This window comes from Podarcis liolepis (assembly GCF_965112155.1).
Source record: "Podarcis liolepis genome assembly, chromosome: 3".
NCBI classification, from domain to species: Eukaryota; Metazoa; Chordata; class Lepidosauria; order Squamata; family Lacertidae; genus Podarcis; species Podarcis liolepis.
Genome location: NC_139557.1, coordinates 123,874,170 through 123,892,645, shown reverse-complemented (window position 1 = coordinate 123,892,645; position 18,476 = coordinate 123,874,170). Strand labels below are relative to the sequence as shown.

Below are 18,476 nucleotides of genomic sequence, written 5' to 3'. Positions count from 1 at the left end.
CCTTTGTTCTGGGTTCCTCTTCCCTCCTGTGTGTGGGGAGTGATGACCCTGTTGCAACAGAGTAATAAAGATCAGTCTTACTAACTGCTTTGCTTCTCAATATTCTCTGCTTGGCCTCTGTTATTTTCTCCTACCAATAGGGAACCTACGTAAGTGCTCTATATGGGCTCTTGTGTCCCCCATAAGGGAATAAGGGCAGATTTTGTTTAGAACAGAGGCCATTCATGGTACAGTGGTGCCTCGCAAGACGAAATTAATTCGTTCCGCAAGTTTTTTCTTCTTGCGAGTTTTTCGTCTTGCGAAGCACGGTTTCCCATAGGAATGCATTGAAAATCAATCAATGCGTTCCTATGGAGACCGTCCGGGGACAGAGGGGACCTGTTTTAAAGCAAGGGAAGAGGCAGCAGGGAGAATCGCTTCTCCCCGTTGCCGCCCCTTGGTTCAAAAGGGGTCCGGGGACAGAGGGGAAGGCGCGCGCGCACCTTCCCCTCTGTCCCCGGAGATTGCGGGGCTGGCAACGGGGAGAAGCAATCTTCTCCCCGCCGCCCCTTGCTTCAAAAGAGGTCCGGGGACAGCGGGGGCAAGCTTCGTTTTGCGAAGCAAGCCCATAGGGAAATTTGTCTTGCGAAGCAACTCGAAAACGAAAAAACCTTTCGTCTTGCGAGTTTTTCGTCTCGCGAGGCGTTCGTCTTGCGGGGCACCACTGTAATGCTTCTGCATCCCACGTGCCGGAAAGGGGAGGGGGGATCTTGGGCTCTGATCCTCCTTCCCATCGAGGCATCAGGTTGGTCGCTGTGAGAAGACCATGCTGGGCAGTGGCCTCATCCAGCAGCGCTCTTCTTGGGTTGTTATGAGACTTTCCCAGTCATTTGAGTCCATTGTCTTCCTAATGACTAGGAATTCCCACTGACTGCCCCATCCATGCTATCTGATGATGCCCTAGTTCTGCGCTGCATTCATGTCTAAACACTAGGAAGTACCGGTAGGTCAGGGCGTCTTTGTGTATGTAAGACAAACACACACACACACACACACACACAGAATGCATGCCTACATAGGCCACAAAATGCAACAATAAATACATACAGTGCACTTCTAACCATGTCTGCTCTACTCAGAAGTCCTATTGAAATCAGTAAGTTTACTCCCAGGTATGTGGGGTTAGGGGGGACGTGGGTGGCGCTGTGGGTTAAACCACAGAGCCTAGGGCTTGCCGATTAGAAGGTCGGCGGTTCGATACCCCGCGACGGGGTGAGCTCCCGTTGCTCAGCCCCTGCTCCTGCCAACCTAGCAGTTCAAAAGCATGTCCAAGTGCAAGTAGATAAATAGGTACTGCTCCAGCGGGAAGGTAAATGGCGTTTCCGTGCGCTACTCTGGTTCGCCAGAAGCGGCTTAGTCATGCTGGCCACATGACCCGGAAGCTGTACGCCGGCTCCCTCGGCCAATAAAGCGAGATGAGCGCTGCAACCCCAGAGTTGGCCACGACTGGATCTAATGGTCAGGGGTCTCTTTACCTTTACCTTTATGTGGGGTTTATTTTCCCACAAGTCAGGTTGTGATTGTAGAGTTGGAAGGGACCCCTAAGGGGCATCTAGTCCAGCCCCCTGCAATGCAGGAATCTCAGCTGAAGCATCCATGACAGACGGCCACCCAACCTCTGCTTTGAAACCTCGGATTAAGGCATTCTTCAGCTATGATTCCTGTACTGTAGGGGTTGGAATGGATGACCTTTGGGGGTCCCTTCCAACTCTACAATTCTGTGACTCCAGGGCGGCAGAACCGGCCCGCAGCAATCCCAGAGGGTGGCGCTTGCAGGATGAGAGCGAGGGAAAAGGAAACTTCAGGGCGTGTTCAGGACTGAGAAGCTGCCTGGGCCAAGAGAAGATTCAAACGGCGCTTCTGCAATTTCCTGCACCAGGAACCCAGCGACATTTGCGGGGTCAAGTTTCAAGCCCGCAATTATGACTATCAGCGCTAAACGATGCGTCTTGCGCACGGACGAGAAACAGTCCCGTCCAGTCCCCTCCATCTGTTTTTCTGGTAATTTGCACTCTGAAATCTGAGCTGTACGTTTGATCTCTGAAGTCAGACGAAAAGAAAAAATAGTGGGAGGGGGCTGGGTGGATGTCCTGAGGACTGGAAGGCAAGCAATAAGCCGCTGTTGTAGCCAGAGCTGTGAGCCCTCTGCGTAACCCCACCGGCCCCGCCTCTCCCGCCCACTCCCCCCTCCCCACCCCCGCCTCTTGTGTTTCCTCAGACCCCTGGTAGCAATTCCTGGCTGCCTTCCTCGCCCAGTCTCCCTCGGCATTGCCTTCCTCGGACAAACATCTCGGGGTCTCCGGCGTTTGCAAAGGGGACGCTCATTTTGAATTCAGCGCCTGGGAGATTTAGGCTGTGGGCACATCGCCATCTTAAAACGCAGCTGGGGTTTTATTTTGCCCAGTTTGGATCGAAGCTGGGTTTTTTTTTGGGGGGGGGGGGAATACATCAAAACACAGCCTTTCGTAAGAAATGACAGGAAAGATCTGAATTATAGAAATGTGGAGTTGGAAGGGACCCCAGGGGGTCATCTAGCCTAACCCCCCTTCAATGCAGGAATCTCAGCTAAAGCATCCCCAACCATTCGTCGTAAGGCTTCGTTTTCAGAACTTTTATAATCTCGGTCGCCCTCATCTGCACACCTTCCAGCTTCTCAATATCCTCCTAAAATTGTGGTGCCCAGAACTGGACACAGGACTCCAGGTGGGGTCTGATCAAAGCAGAATAGAGTGGGACTATTCCTTCCTTTGACCTGGGCACTACAAGCTGTTGACTGTGGCTGACATCATGTCTGTAGAGTCAACCAGAAGATTTCAGGCTCAGAAGTGCACCCAGGACTCCTCACAGCGGGTGCCATGCGCGCAATCCCGGCCAGCCCAAGTCAGTTGGACGCGCAAGGCAGAAGATCCAAACAGATCTACTACGCCTTTACCCAGGTTCGTTAATGTCCAGATGGACATTCTCCAGTACGAACCTCAGGGCAGGTGATAGATCATAACTGCATAGCTGTCAACGTTTCCCTTTTTTTTAGGGAAATCCCCTTATTCCGAATAGGATTCCTCGCAAGAAAAGGGAAAAGTTGACAGCAATGTAACTGTGGCTCTGAAGAGCTGCGTCAATTCTAAACAAACCTCAGATCCCTAAATGGAGACCTCTCTTTCATTTCCAGAAGGGTCGCCACCGTTTTCTCTTGCAGCGCAAGCGACAAAGAGCTCTGTGGAACCCAGCAGCCTCGCTGCCTCCGACTCACCTTTCATGATCCTCCCCCTGAGGAGAACTGCGACCCCCACGACCCAGTCCGAGCCGCTTCTACCGAAACAAGCAAGCGAGCGAGGGAGGTTCGACTTCGATAGGCCTTGCAGGTGAAGAGGCGCAGCTTGCCAGACGTCTCTGGTCCTCGAGGATGGAGCTCAGAGGATCGCGCCGCATCCCAGCAGCGCATCCCAGAGACACCGGACGCGGCTCGGGGAACAGAGCATCGCGGCTCCGGAGCGTGGAGTGGACATACTTTCCCCGCAGCCTGGAGAAGGGGGTCCTCGCTTCCATCCAGCGCTGCTAAAAGTGGGCCATTTTTTTCACCTGGCCATCGGTGCGCCGAGGGAGGTGGCGGCGAGACTCACCCCTTCAGTGCCCCATGAAGGTGGCTGGGTTCTCCTTCCTCCTCCTGGCTAAACATCCATCCCCTGCCTGGCTCCCCTCGCCCCAGAGAGTGGCCTTCAGTCAGTGCGCAAAGAGCCGCATCTCTGCTGCCTCGAGGGCGCACCGCACTCTCTCCTCTCCTGCGCGCTCCCCCTGGGCCATTGCCCAGACAAACTTCCTCGCGCTTTCAAAACAGGGCGAGTGGCTCCTCTATATGCCAGCCGCCTCTCCGGCTGGCTGGAGCCTTCCCTCCCATGGCCGCTGCCCCCAAATCCAGCAGGGGGTGGGGGAGGGAGGGGAGGAAAGGGAGGCGAGGCGGCCTTGGAGCTTTGCCGAAATATGCGCTGGGTCCCCTCCCTCCAGCCCTAATTGCTAACAAATGTCCTCTTCACCGGGGAAGGGGGGAGAGGAGGGGGAGAGAAAGAGGCAAGCAGGAGGCAGGCAGTGGGGGGGGAGGAGATGGGGGGATCCGGGGTCTCCCCACCCTCCAAGCATGCCCTTTCTGGAGGGGCCTAAGAATAGCCTACTGGGTCAGGCCAATGGCCTACCTAGTTCCGCGTCCTGTCCTCATAGGAGCCAACCAGATGCATGTGGAAAAACTGCAGGCAGGATTTGAACTCAAGAGCAATACAGTACTCTCGCCTCCTGCGGCTTCCAGCAACAGGGATTCAGAAGCATCTCGACTTGTTCTTGTTGTTTAGTCGTTTAGTCGTGTCCGCCTCTTCATGACCCCCTGGACCAGAGCACGCCAGGCACTCCTGTCTTCCACTGCCTCCCGCAGTTTAGTCAAACTCATGTTTGTAGTTTCAAGAACACCGTCCAGCCATCTGGTCCTCTGTTGTCCCCTTCTCCTTGTGCCCTCCATCTTTCCCAGCATCAGGGTCTTTTCCAGGGAATCTTCTCTTCTCACAAGGTGGCCAAAGGATTGGAGTCTCAGCTTCAGGATCTGTCCTTCCAGTGAGCACTCAGAGCTGATTTCCTTCAGAATGGAGATGTTGGATCTTCTTGCAGTCCATGGGACTCTCAAGAGTCTCCTCCAGCACCACAATTCAAAAGCATCCATTCTTTGGCGATCAGTCTTCTTTATGGTCCAGCTCTCACTTCCATACATCACTACGGTGGTACCTCAGGTTAAGAACTTAATTCGTTCTGGAGGTCTGTTCTTAACCTGAAACTGTTCTTAACCTGAAGCATCACTTTGCTAATGGGGCCTCCTCCTGCTGCTGCTGCGCCGCTGCTGCACAATTTCTGTTCTCATCCTGAAGCAAAGTTCTTAACCTGAGGTACTATTTCTTTGTTAGCGGAAATTCAATGCACACGGCCCCCAAGAATCCTGGGAACTACAGTTGGTTAAGAAAGCTGGTACCTCTGTGTAGGGTAATCTATAGTTCCCAAGGTTCTTTGGGGAAATCATGTGCTTTTAAAAGTGTGTTGCGTATGCTTTGGATGATAATCAGCTGTTTAGCAAGCAGTGCCTTCCCTTGGTGTCCATCTGCTCACCTGATATTGGACAGATTCCGGTCTCCAGGCCACTTATCAACGGCACCTGGCAGTGGCTCCCTAGGGCAAGGAATCGTTCCCCAGGCCTACGTGGTGATGCCAGGAATTGAACCCAGAACCTTCTGCATGGAAGCCAAGTGCTCTATCCCTGAGCTATGAGCCTTCCTCAGCCTCAGTTTCCCACCTGTTAAGTGGCAGCAAAAGTGACTTGCTCTGCAGAATGGAGGCTGCAGACTCCTTTGAAAGAAGGAGCATTGTATCCCATAGAACAGTGATTTCTTCGACAGGTCAGGGTCTTAGAAAAATGATACTGTCTTGGTACATAGTGTGTCATAGAATCATAGAATCATAGAGTTGGAAGAGACCACAAGGGCCATCGAGTCCAACCCCCTGCCAAGCAGGAAACACCATCAGAGCACTCCTGACATATGGTTGTCAAGCCTCTGCTTAAAGACCTCCAAAGTAGGAGACTCCACCACACTCCTTGGCAGCAAATTCCACTGTCCAACAGCTCTTACTGTCAGGAAGTTCTTCCTAATGTTTAGGTGGAATCTTCTTTCTTGTAGTTTGGATCCATTGCTCCGTGTCCGCTTCTCTGGAGCAGCAGAAAAGAACCTTTCTCCCTCCTCTATGTGACATCCTTTTGTATATTTGAACATGGCTATCATATCACCCCTTAACCTCCTCTTCTCCAGGCTAAACATGCCCAGCTCCCTTAGCCGTTCCTCATAAGGCATCGTTTCCAGGCCTTTGACCATTTTGGTTGCCCTCCTCTGGACACGTTCCAGTTTGTCAGTGTCCTTCTTGAACTGTGGTGCCCAGAACCACAGAGCACAGAACCATTGTGCATAGCAAGTGTCGGTTGAGTTGACTGAAAGTTTGGGGGCCCTTCAAACAAAGTCACATTTTGGGGGAAGGGGCGCCACTCAGCCTTTTTAAAAACTCACTGTCATCATGACGTACTTGTGTAGACACACAACAGCACACACATGTAAACATACAAAAGCCCTTATGCAGATGCATTACAGACCCTATACGTAAACAGAATTGTACATTTATCACAGTTTTACATTTATCTCTTTCCGAGTCTCTTGAAATGGGGATTTCTAGAGCTGGTGGCCAAACGCCCATTTCTTTTATTTAAAGAAGGAATTAAAATCCTGTAGAGGTGCCAGCTCTAACGTTCTGGAACACATTGAGAACATGTTCATATTTTTTAAAACTGCAGCCATCATCACTTCAAGCCTTAGGGACCTTCGGTGGGGCTGAGTTTGTAGAAGTGCTTCCTGGATTTGTGCCTTACAAGTTGTTTTCACAAACTTCGGTTTCTAAGGAACACACACACACACACACGAAGCAGAGATAGCCTTGCTGGTCCATAAGGAAAATCTCAAAATCAATAACTGGTCTTTATTAGGCCAAGCAAAACATCCCAAAATAGTGTCCAAGCATTCAAGTTCTCCATTACTCTTCACTGGGATGGTAAATGAAGCGAAGGGGGTGGGGGCAGGAAAAAGATGGAAGATGAGAGGACTGGCGCAGTGTGATGCTGGAAATAGCGTCCGCGCATGTCTGCGGTGCCGGAAATCGCTTCTGCATGCACAGAAACGATTTCGGGCATGCACAGAAACGATTTCCAGAGCCGCGGAACAGAGTCCCTGCACCACACTGCGCCACTTTAGCGCAGCGCACGGGGACTCGCCAAGTGGGTGGCTCGGTCCGCTTCTGGCCCATCGGCCTTAGGTTGCTGACCTCTGACCTAGGACTTCTGGGAAGAAAGAACATACAATACAGACTGTCTCACCAGAGTGGTGCATGCTCTGGTTATCTCTCGCTTGGACTACTGCCATGTGCTTTACGTGGGGCTGCCTTTGAAGGTGACCCGGAAACTCCAATTAATCCAGAATGCGGCAGCTAAACTGGTGACTGGGAGCAGCCGCCGAGACCACATAACACCGGTCTTGAAAGACCTACATTGGCTCCCAGTACAATTCAAAGTGTTGGTGCTGACCTTGAAAGCCCTAAACAGCCTCAAAGGCCCAGTATACCTGAAGGAACGTTTCCACCCCCATCGTTCAGCCCGGACACTGAGGTCCAGCACCGAGGGCCTTCTGGCGGTTCCCTCACTGCGAGAAGTGAGGTTACAGGGAGCCAGACAGAGGGCCTTCGCGGTGGTGGCACCCGCCCTGTGGAACACCCTCCTATCAGAAGTCATCTGATACACACACACACACACACACACACACATAAATGTTAGACAGCAACTGATGATTTCCTTCTATCGGACCATGATAGAAAGTGTTCTCTCATACTGTATTACGGTGTGGTACGCTGGTTTGACAGCCACGGACAGAAAGTCCCTACAAAGGGTGGTGAAGACAGCACATGATATTATGGGCTGTCCCCTGAGTCCACTAGATGTCATCACAGGAGACCATTGCCTCAGAAGAGCGAGGAACATTCTCAGGGATGACTCACACTCTGGCCAGCACCTTTGAAATCTCCTGCCCTCGGAAGCATGATAAGTCGCACCAACAGGTTAAAGAACAGTTTCTACCCGTGGGCCGTGAGGCTGCTGAATGGAAGACAGCAACATTGCAGCTGAAGTTTGGGGTTGGTGGTTGTACGACAGCACCCAGAGTGTAACAAGGACTGAGAGATGGGGGGAGGTGGGCTTGTTTAATCTCACTGTAAACAAGTGGTACGAGGGATGCAGGTGGCGCTGCGGGTTAAACCACAGAGCCTAGGACTTGCCGATCAGAAGGTCGGCGGTTCGAATCCCCGCGACAGGGTGAGTTCCCGTTGCTCGGTCCCTGCTCCTGCCAACCTAGCAGTTCGAAAGCACAAAAAGCGCAAGTAGATAAATAGATACCGCTCTGGCGGGAAGGTCAACGGCGTTTCCGTGTGCTGCTCTGGTTCGCCAGAAGCGGCTTAGTCCTGTTGGCCACATGACCTGGAAGCTGTACGCCGGCTCCCTTGGCCAGTAAAGCGAGATGAGCGCCGCAACCCCAGAGTCGGTCACGACTGGACCTAATGGTCAGGGGTCCCTTTACCTTTAAACAAGTGGTACAGTGACAATAAAATATTTCTATTTCTATTAATGGGCAACTGGTTGCCCTCTGGGAGAACAGTAAGACAGGTTTTTTGGACCCCCTTTGGCTGACCCGGGTCGCTGCAGTGCTCTCCTGGTGATCTTTCTTGCAACAGGCTAACAAGAGACCCTCGTTCCCACAGAGGGCTTGAGTGTTTGGGGCTGCTGCCCTCTGCTGACAGAAGGGAGGCCCATCAGGAAATGGAGACTCACTTTCAAGCCCCCCCCCCAACCTTGCTCATTCTTTTCTTCCTCCCCCCACAACCCCAGCCTCTGTGCCCCCCCCTTCAGGTGATTACTCTGCACTGAGCAAGCACACAGCAGCTCAGAATCTCGGCCACCTTGTCAGCTGCAATTTCAGGGGATTGAACTACATGACCGTTGGGGTCCCCTCCAGCCCTACAAATCTCCGATTCTGCGAATGGCCCCAGCTAGGCCAAAAGCCCTGCTCTTTGACCACACCAGCATTTCATGTGTTCATCTTGCCACCATAGGAGTGAGTCTCACTCACTGAATTTCATGCACCGGGTTGGTTTTTGTAGTTATTTGTGCACCGTAGTGCGAATGACCCACCTATAGCTACAGTCTTTTGGATTTGCTTCCTGAGACACACACACACACACACACACACACACACACACGAGAGAGAGAAGGGGTGGTGAGAGAAGAAACGCCCTGGTGTGTCTGCAGTCGCGAAACTGGACGCCTTCATCTGCCCTGGCTGCAATGAAACATGTCTCTCCTGTATCGGCCTCTACAGCCACAGCAAGTGCAGAAACGCTCCAACTGTTTGATTTTACCCATGAAGGCACACTCCTCCACTGCCTGCCGAGAGAGACGGATGCCCACAACAATAATAGCTGCCCCTGGCTCCAGAGGGCAGTCTTTGGCGGGGCCCCACCGTGCACCTAAGAGTGACGCATTGCAAGGGGTTGTATGAGATAACCCTTTGGGTGTGGGATATAATCCACTGGGAGCAGTCAAATATAACATTCCTTGTTTTCCTAGAGTGGACATGCAAGGGGATGTTTGGTCCAGCCAGTTGAAACTTCCTGTTCCTCCTGGGCTGGAGCATCCTTCCTTTTGCATGTGACTAGAAGTGGGCGTGACCTAACCTGTCCAGGTAACAAAAGGACGAGTCACACAGCACTCTCTCTCTTTTTCACTTCCTTCTTCGTTTGACCAGCTTTTATCTAGGACTGGGATTATTCCCCCATATGGGGTAGATCCACATGTACATATTTGTAACTAACTCTGCCTTCAGGAATCCAACTGTGAACTGATGTGAGTAAACTTCGTTTATTGACTTTGAATAAGATTGTGGCGCCTTTATTCTTTTAAGAGGGATTCAAGGGAACTTACCAGGAACTATACAATTCAATCTGAGACAGACTGAATTGTATAACAGCGAGAGACTCACACGATCCTGCAACCAGCTATCTGCTGTGCATGTAAAAAGGGGAATTGTGCTGGTCCCGTGGGTTACCCGAGAGGCGAGGTCCAAGGTCTGTGGTCAAAGGTGCAACGTGGAGGCAGTCCATAGTAGCTGAAGCTGGGTGCAGGGAAGGGAGTTGGGTGAAGTCAGGAGCAGGCTTGCAAGCAGGGAGCCAGGGCGGGTCAGGCAGGAAAGCAAGACAGGGTTCAGGCAGGAACTGGCAACCTACAAAATTGCTCCCGCAACTTGGGACTGGGGCTGGCTGGCTTTTATCTGCCCTGAGGCATAGGGCGGCCCCGATCCTCTGGTGACTCGCCTCTCCTGGCCTGGAGGCGAGTACTCCTCCCGCGGGAACTTAGTTCCCTCTGCCTCTCTGCCCTGAGCCTCTGCAGCTCAGGAGAGGCTGGAGGGTTACCGGACCCAGAGGCAACCTCCGCTTCCCCTGATGGGGCTGAGAGTGGAGCACCTGCAGGCAATGGATCCTCCATCACCTCAGGAGCCAGAGTAGACTCAGCTGGTGCCTGCACCTGAGGACCCAGCACAGGTGAAGACCCTTCAGGCTCAAGCCCCAGCCCCGGCTCAGCTGGTTCTGGAGGCGGGGAATCCTGTGCAGGCTGGGATCCCTCAGGTTCAGCATCTGAGACTAAATCCCAGGCCATCACAGGAATGTAAACTCTGCTAAGTAAAGTAACTTGCTAATGCAAGTTAGGAAACATATTAATAAACCATATCTGGAAGACACAAGATTTACCCACCCTGGAAGAATGGCAGATGAAGGTGATGGACTATATGGAACTGGCGGAAATGACTGGCAGAATCCGAGACCAGGGAGAAGAGTCGGTGGAAGAAGATTGGAAGAAATTTAAAGACTATTTACAGAAATATTGTAAAATTAATGAATGTTAGAATGATGTTGGATAGAAACTAAGTGGTCTTTGGCTGTACTGCTATAAGAGAATATGAGAAAATGGTTATTAATAGGTAAAAATTTAATGTTATAATATTTTAAAATTGAAGTTTAAGATGATTGAAGAGGGGAGGGATTTGCTGAATTAAAAATTTGAATTGGAATACAGAAATGGGAGGCGTGACGAGGTCTGGGAAATAAGCAAATGAAAATATGTGATGGAAGGACTGAATTGTTTTTAACCATTTATATTTTGTATTTTCCTTTTTCTTCTTCTTTCTATTTTGTAATTTTTTTTGAAAATCTTAATAAATATTTCATATTAATAAACCATATATCCTCTCCTGCCACCCTGAATATTCCCTCTTTGGGGTCTATCCCCACTCTAGAATCCTATGATGCTATCCAGGGAGGTTTCTAAGGTGTGTATGTGTGTTCCCTTCTACAAAACTCCCCTCTCTCAGATCTGACAAACCCCAAAGCCAGACAGATCTTGTGATTTGGCAAGAGATCAGTTGCCACAGCTGAGCAAGCGTTTCTTTTATTTTTAGCCCCCTGCCCCAGTTTCACTTCCACCACTGGACGTGCGGACGTCAGCACCCTCACAGCTGCCCGGCTGCTGTAGCCACAACCGCTGCTGTCCCTTTGAACTGACCCAGACTCTCACCCACAACCCGATTCTTTGGGTTATCACAGGTTCTTGTGGAGATGGTATTATTATTGTCACTATGATTAGTGTTACTAATGGTATATACCGGTAAAGCCCTTAACAACTTGGGAGCAGTTTACCCGGGTTCGAAACCCCGCTCAGCCATGAAGCTCACTGGGTGATTTTGTTCAAGTCCTCGTCTCTTGACCTAACCCACCTCACAGGGTTGTTGTGAGGGTGAAACGAGGACACCTCTCTGAGCTCCTTGGAAGAAAAACATGGTATATAAATGTAATCACAGAATTGTAGAGTTGGAATGGATCCCAGGGAGGACATCTAATAAATAAAAACAAAACAAGCAAGATGGGGATTGTAAGAACCCTGTCCCACCTGTTGCAAAGCTCCTATTGAAATTGATTTTGACAAAGTCCCCCACGATATTCTCGTGGAGAAGTAGGCAAAATGAGGGCTGGATGAGGCAACTGTTAGGAGGATTTGCACCTGGTTGGCAGACCAAACCCAAAGAGCGCAACTAAGATGTTCCACCTGGCCTTTGGTTTGGACTCAGTCTGACCCTTATGTCTCCCTCCCTTGATGTGATCTATGGGCTACTTTTAAAATGAGGCTGCATTTTAAATTGCATTTTAACCTGTATTTTAAATGGTTTTTCCCCCTTTTCCTCCCTATTATGTTTTTACTGTAACTTGTACTGGTGTTAGCCATCCCGAGCCCAGGGAGGGCGGGGTATAAATAAAATTTATTGTTATTATTATTATTAAGATGATCAAGGGTCTAGAAGTCAAGCCTGATGAGGAAGGGTTGAAGGAGTTGGGCATGTTTAGCCTGGAAAAGAGAAGACTGAGAGGAGATATGAGGGCCATCTTCAAATATCTAAAGGGCTGCCACATGGAAGAGGGAACAAGCTTGTTTTCTCCTGCTCTGGAGGGCAGGACTCGAACCCATGGCTTCAACTGACAAGACTAAACATCGGGGAAAACTTTCTGACAGTCAGAACTGTTGGGCAGTGGTCACAGTCTCCCTTGGGAAGCTGTGAACTATCCTTCCTTGGAGGTTTTTAAGCAGAGGCTGGATGGCCATCTATCATGGATGCTTTAGTTGAGATTCCTGCATCTCTGCGGGTTGGGCTGGATGACCCTTGGCATCCCTTCCAACAGCATAATTCCATGATTCTATCACCTCCTCTGTCTCCTGAGAAATCTCTATGTGGGACAAGAAGCTACAGTTAGAACTGGATATGGAACAACTGATTGGTTCAAAATTGGGAAAGGAGTACGACAAGGCTGTATATTGTCTCCCTGGTTATTTAACTTATATGCAGAATTCATCATGCGAAAGGCTGGGCTGGATGAATCCCTAGCCGGAATTAAGATTGCTGGAAGAAATATTAACAACCTCAGATATGCAGATGACACAACCTTGATGGCAGAAAGTGAGGAGGAATTAAAGAACCTTTTAATGAGGGTGAAAGAGGAGAGCGCAAAATATGGTCTGAAGCTCAACATCAAAAAAACGAAGATCTTGGCCACTGGGCCCATCACCTCCTGGCAAATAGAAGGGGAAGAAATGGAGGCAGTGAGAGATTTTACTTTCCTGGGCTCCATGATCACTGCAGATGGTGACAACACCCACGAAATTAAAAGACGCCTGCTTCTTGGGAGAAAGGTGATGGCAAACCTGGACAGCATCTTAAAAAGCAGAGACATCACCTTGCCAACAAAGGTCCGTATAGTAAAAGCTCTGGTTTTCCCAGAAGTGATGTATGGAAGTGAGAGCTGGACCATAAAGAAGGCTGATTCCCGAAGAATGGATGCTTTTGAATTCTGGTGCTGGAGGAGACTCTGGAGAGTCCCATGGACTGCAAGAAGATCCAACCTCTCCATTCTGAAGGAAATCAGCCCTGAGTGCTCACTGAAAGGACAGATCCTGAAGCTGAGGCTCCAAGACTTTGGCCACCTCATGAGAAGAGAAGACTCCCTGGAAAAGACCCTGATGTTGGGAAAGATGGAGGGCACAAGGAGAAGGGGACGACAGAGGACAAGATGGTTGGACAGTGTTCTCGAAGCTACCAGCATGAGTTTGACCAAACTGCGGGAGGCAGTGGAAGACAGGAGGGCCTGGCGTGCTCTGGTCCAGGGGGTCACAAAGAGTCGGACACGACTCAACGACAACAACGAATGCAGTGGTACCTCGGGTTACATATGCTTAAGGTTACATACGCTTCGGATTACAGACTCCGCTAACCCAGAAATAGTACCTCGGGTTAAGAACTTTGCTTCAGGATGAGAACAGAAATCGTGCTCCGGCGGCGTGGCAGCGGGAGGCCCCATTAGCTAAAGTGGTGCTTCAGGTTAAGAACAGTTTCAGGTTAAGTACGGACCTCCGGAACGAATTAAGTACTTAACCCGAGGTACCACTGTAATTCATGTGCACGAAGAACGCTCTGAAGAAAGGGGCTTTGCGGTGATGGGGGACGATGAGAAGGCCTGGGGGGTCGCTCTGGCTCCCCTTTTACGAACGGACCCCAGATGCTTGAACAAACAGCGGGAGTCTGGGGGAGCCAGAACCGGTTTGGGGGGCGCTCCGTCGGCGATGGAGCGGGAGCTGCCCCTGGCGGCAGGTCCGGGAGCTGCGCTCTGGCTTGCTTCTTTCCCAGGCTCCATCCCTGGCGGGCAGGAGGGGGGTGGAGGTTGATGTCTGTTTTGTGATGAGCTCAGAGCAGCTGGGGGGGGGGAGAGAAGGGGGGGAAGGACCCGCCTATAAAAGCGCAGAGCGGCCACTGCGCCACGGATCGACCGGGCGAGGAGGACAAGCCGAGAGCGACTCGAGAGGTGATGCAGCTGCAGCGCTTTTGCAGGGAAAGTGGAGGCGGCGCGCAAAGTCGGCTGGATTTTGCGCCCTTCGCCTCCAAACAGCGGCTGCGGATATGTGCGCAGGCCGGGCAGGGTTTGCAAAGGGCTGGGAAGCGCGCGCGCGAGGGGAGGCGAGGATGGTTAATATTTGCAAAGGCAGAACCCCCCCCCTTTCCTTTCCGGAGCAGCGCATCCACACGTGCGCGGAGCCGGAGAGGCGAGCTCTGCAGGGCGCACCTGCTTCGGAGTAGGTCAAGTGGGGCGGGGAGGGGTGGTCGACTCAAGAAACGACCACCGCACATCTGCTGTGTAGGTGGATGCGGGGAAAGCCCTAGTCTGACCTGCGCGGGCACACGCGTCACGTGTGAACGCTTTCCCTCAAGGACGCGGTTAGAAAACGGCCTTTTTGGGGATGGTGGGAAAGGAGCGGGTCTTTGCGGGAGAACTCGGGCTGGGACGTCTTGCGTTGCTGGAGGGGTGTGTGTGTCTGTGTACGCGCACGCGTGTGGGTTGGTTTGTACGCGCGTGCTCGGCGTGGGGTGTGGGGGAAGAGGATGGGCTGGGTGCGCGCCCCCGAGACGGAGCGTGCGGGTTGCCGTAGAGTGGCACATTGATGGGAAAGAGGGCAGGCTGTGTCGCCTAGTGGTTGGGAACCTGGCTCCTGAACGCAGTCTCCAGGGGGCACGCTGGAGGGAAGTGCTGTATAGTGGTGAGAACCCAGGCCTTGTGCTTCCCCCCTTCAATTAAGAGTGTTTCACTTCCTTATACTGAACGGAGTTGGGAGCTTCCTTATCCCGAGTCAAACCTTTGCCCCACCTCTCCCTATATGGCCTGCACTGACTGGCAGCATCCCTCTGGGAATTCAGACAAGGGAGCCTTCAGCTCCCCTCCCTGGAGATGTGGGAGGCTGCGGGGTGTGTGTGTGTGTGTGGTGCAGATCCTGTGGCCTGAGCCCCGCCCTCGTTGCCATGCAGAATCCGTCCCTGGCCTTGAGGATGGGCAAGGCTTTGTCACCGCAGCTGAGCTGGGTCAGATTAAGCAGACCAGGTACACCGTGTTCCTTTCGTAGGCTGGGCACGGTGTCCCTGATGCAGTTTCTGGCTCCGTGGCTGCCTTTGGGAAACAATGCTTTGCTGACCCCGGAATGGCACTCGGGCAAAGAGTTGTTGACGCATCAGCGGCGGGCTTTCGCCTGGTAAGGTTTCTAGACCTCATGACCGTTCAAAACACGCCTCTGAATTCCTATCTGGGGCTTTGGCAGAGGGAAGAAGTGTGCAGGTCTTGGCCAGTCTAGATGCCGCCATGGGGGAAACCGAGGAAGGGGAGGGGGTGGGGTGGAGTTTGAGGGGGCAGGCCCTGCACCACCCCAGATTGCAAGAGGGAGGGTACCCCAATCCCTTCCAGCGCCCTCTTTCCTCGCCCGAGTTGCAGCCTTCATCCAGCTCAAAAAGGATATTGTAGAGGTGGGAGAAGTTTAGAAAACTGCACGCAAAATTGAAGGGATGGAACGACTCCATGAAGAAAGGTTGCAGCCTTTGGGGCTTTTTAGAAATGACGAGCAGAAACAACTCTGGAGGAGGGAGGGAACCCCAAAGGTCATCCAGCTGAACCCCCTGCAATGCGGGAATTGCAACTAAAGCATCCTTTACAGATGGCCACCCAACGTTTGCTTGAAAGCCTCCAGCCTCATGGATGCTACAGTTGAGATTCCTGCCTTGCAGGGGGTTGGTCTGGATGACCTTTGAGGTCCCCTCCAACTCTATGATTCTGTGATGGAGAGTGCGTCGCCTTCCGAGGGAGTCTGTATCACTGTCGAACAGCTTTCAGCTATGAGGAAGAGGATAAAAAATTATGCCTGGCCTGGAGGTAGTGGATAGAGGATGACTCATAACTCTCTCATAACTCTAGAATTTGTGGACGCGGGTGGCGCTGTGGGTTCAACCACAGAGCCTAGGACTTGCCGATCAGAAGGTCGGCGGTTCGAATCCCCCCGACGGGGTGAGCTGCCGCTGCTCGGTCCCTGCTCCTGCCAACCTAGCAGTTTGAAAGCACCTCGAAGTGCAAGTAGATAAATAGGTACCGCTCCGGCGGGAAGGTAAACGGCATTTCCGTGCGCTGCTCTGGTTCGCCAGAAGCGGCTTAGTCATGCCGGCCAAATGACCCGGAAGCTGTACGCCGGCTCCCTCGGCCAATAAAGTGAGATGAGCGCTGCAACCCCAGAGTCGGCCATGACTGGACCTAATCGTCAGGGGTCCCTTTACCTTTACCTTTAATGAAGCTGAAGGTTAGAAGATTCAGGACAGATTCATTCAGTGCAGAAACTATGGAACTCCCTGCCACATGCAGTTTGGATGGTTTGAAAAAAGGGTGACCTGACCCAGCAGGCTCTCCTTTGGTTCTTTTTTTGATGAAATCATTTTTATTTGATTTTACAAACATAAAATTATAGTGTTTTGCAAGTGAGATTAAAACCCTGCTGTTTTCATCTTTGTCTCTGAAACAGATTATAAATTTCCTCCATTCTTTTTAAAAGTTTTCATCCTCTTGGTTCCTTCGCTTTCCGGTCAACTTTGCCATCTCTGCACAGTCCATCAGCTCAGCTTGGCATAGGGAACTCTTTCTTCTTCCCATCCCTGGGCTAGTAGCATCCGTGCAGCTGTTGTCGCGTCCTGGTCTCCTTTGGAACATCTGTACCCATAATTCCTAATAGAAAAGCTTCTGTTTTTTTTTTAAACAAAAGTTATTTTAAACATTTTTTTCCATTTCATTATATATCGTCTCCCAGAAAGGGCTTTTCTTAGGTTCTGGTGAGCTCTAAAACGGGCCTTTTGCAGCCGAATAGCAACCCACCAGCCGTGTTGTTCCATTTTTCTGCTATTGTAGTTCTTTGTGGCAGCGTTTGATACTTCTATTCCTTCTCTCCCTCTCTCCCCCACTTGTGGCTGGAAAATTGTTGCAGATTTTTAGGTGTTTGGGGCAACATGTCCCTTAAGTGCAAGACCCGGGGCAGGATCCTTTTGATCTCTCACGACGTGCTTTGTTCCTGCTCTGAAATGCGATTGCACCGGATAGCTGTGCTCTGGTGCTCAAAGAGCAGCAGGGAAGAGTGTCAAACGCGAGGGCTCTAGAGGGATGACAATAGTGATCATATCTCTCTTGCACACCCCTGTGATTTGGTGCCCCATTCAGTGGCGTAGCGTGGGTTGTCAGCACCCGGGGCAAGGCAAGTAATTTGCGCCCCCTAACCCGTGGATTTGCGCCCCCTAACCCCCAGATGTTGCGCCCGGTGCAGCCGGCCCCTCCTGCACCCCCCACGCTACGCCACTGGCCCCATTCATTTTGACACTGGATCTTGCCTTGAAAGGCTTTCGGCCTTCATCTGTTCTCCCAAGTTTGCAGGCAACGTATTCTTCTGCGTTAATGAGAGCTAGAAACTTTCTTGGTTTTTTTTTAACCCAAATCTCGAAAGATTCCTGGAAGAGTATTCATAAAAGCTGGCCAAATTGGCTCCTCTCTCCCCTGCAAAGGAGCCTGTTATGTCTGCAAACAGGGAACGCTTGCTGTATTCAGAGCGCCGCAGCGGATGGCTTATTGATATCAAAGAATACAAAGATTGTGCCTGTTATTGGGGTGGAAGGACTTGCCCGCATCGCAGAGCTGGCATCATGTAAGAGGCATTTGACAGTGGAACAGACTCCCTTGGAAGGTGGTGGAGGTTTTTAAGCGAAGGTTGGATGGCTCTCTGTCAGGGATGCTTTAGCTGAGATTCCAGCCTTGCAGGGGGGTTGGACTAGATGTTAGAAACTAAAATATATAAGCTAGGTTCCTTAAACCAAGGTTATAGCCACCAAAGTGGAATATCTGGCTATCAACCACTTGCAACCAAGTGAAGATGCCCGGGAGCCAGGATTGGTGCCCGACGTCTCCACCATCTGGGGATCATTGAATCTGGGCTGTGTTCACACACTAATGCAAAGTCCTGTGGCATTCTAGCAGTTTTATTTGATCTGCACAACCAGAATGAATTTCAGGAACCAAAATGCCTTTTCCGCGCAGCCCCAGCAGGAGCAGTGCAAAAGGCTGTACCTAAATTTCGTCGCTCATCTTCACTTGCCCCAACCCTCACAGTTGTGAAGAATATCCCTACATTATGAATGGTCCGTGTCACCATTAAGAAAATGTAATTAGGATTGTCCCTGGGAAAAGTGACTTTTCTTCTTTAAGTACTCGAAGTTCTTAACCTGGCTCAAGGTTGTCCTCTGAACTAGCCAGATATTTAACTGAGAATCAATCACAGTCAGTCCATCATTTGGAAAATAAGACTTTATTTGAGATCCAGTGCCGAG

The 18,476-nt window shown here is 51.2% G+C and overlaps 2 protein-coding genes across 4 annotated transcripts in view; one reads left to right on the top strand and one right to left on the bottom strand.

Annotated features, from left to right (window-relative positions):
- SCARA3 (scavenger receptor class A member 3) overlaps window positions 1-3,956 on the bottom strand; it is an 83,390-nt gene extending 79,434 nt beyond the window's left edge. The window contains exon 1 of one of the 2 annotated variants that reach the window (XR_014523552.1): window positions 3,290-3,950. Coding sequence is in view for 1 of the 2 variants with exons in the window: in XM_083494463.1 (XP_083350589.1) it covers window positions 3,290-3,296 (7 nt within the window). In the remaining variant the exon portion in view is untranslated. Of the gene's footprint in view, window positions 1-3,289 lie in introns of both variants that reach the window. The other variant, XM_083494463.1, reaches the window with a different exon arrangement.
- A 10,003-nt stretch (window positions 3,957-13,959) lies between these two features.
- Window positions 13,960-18,476, top strand: part of CLU (clusterin) — a 40,537-nt gene continuing 36,020 nt past the window's right edge. The window contains exon 1 of one of the 2 annotated variants that reach the window (XM_083494636.1): window positions 13,960-14,109. The gene's annotated coding sequence lies outside the window, so the exon portion shown is untranslated. The remainder of the gene's footprint in view (window positions 14,110-18,476) is intronic. The other variant, XR_014523568.1, reaches the window with a different exon arrangement.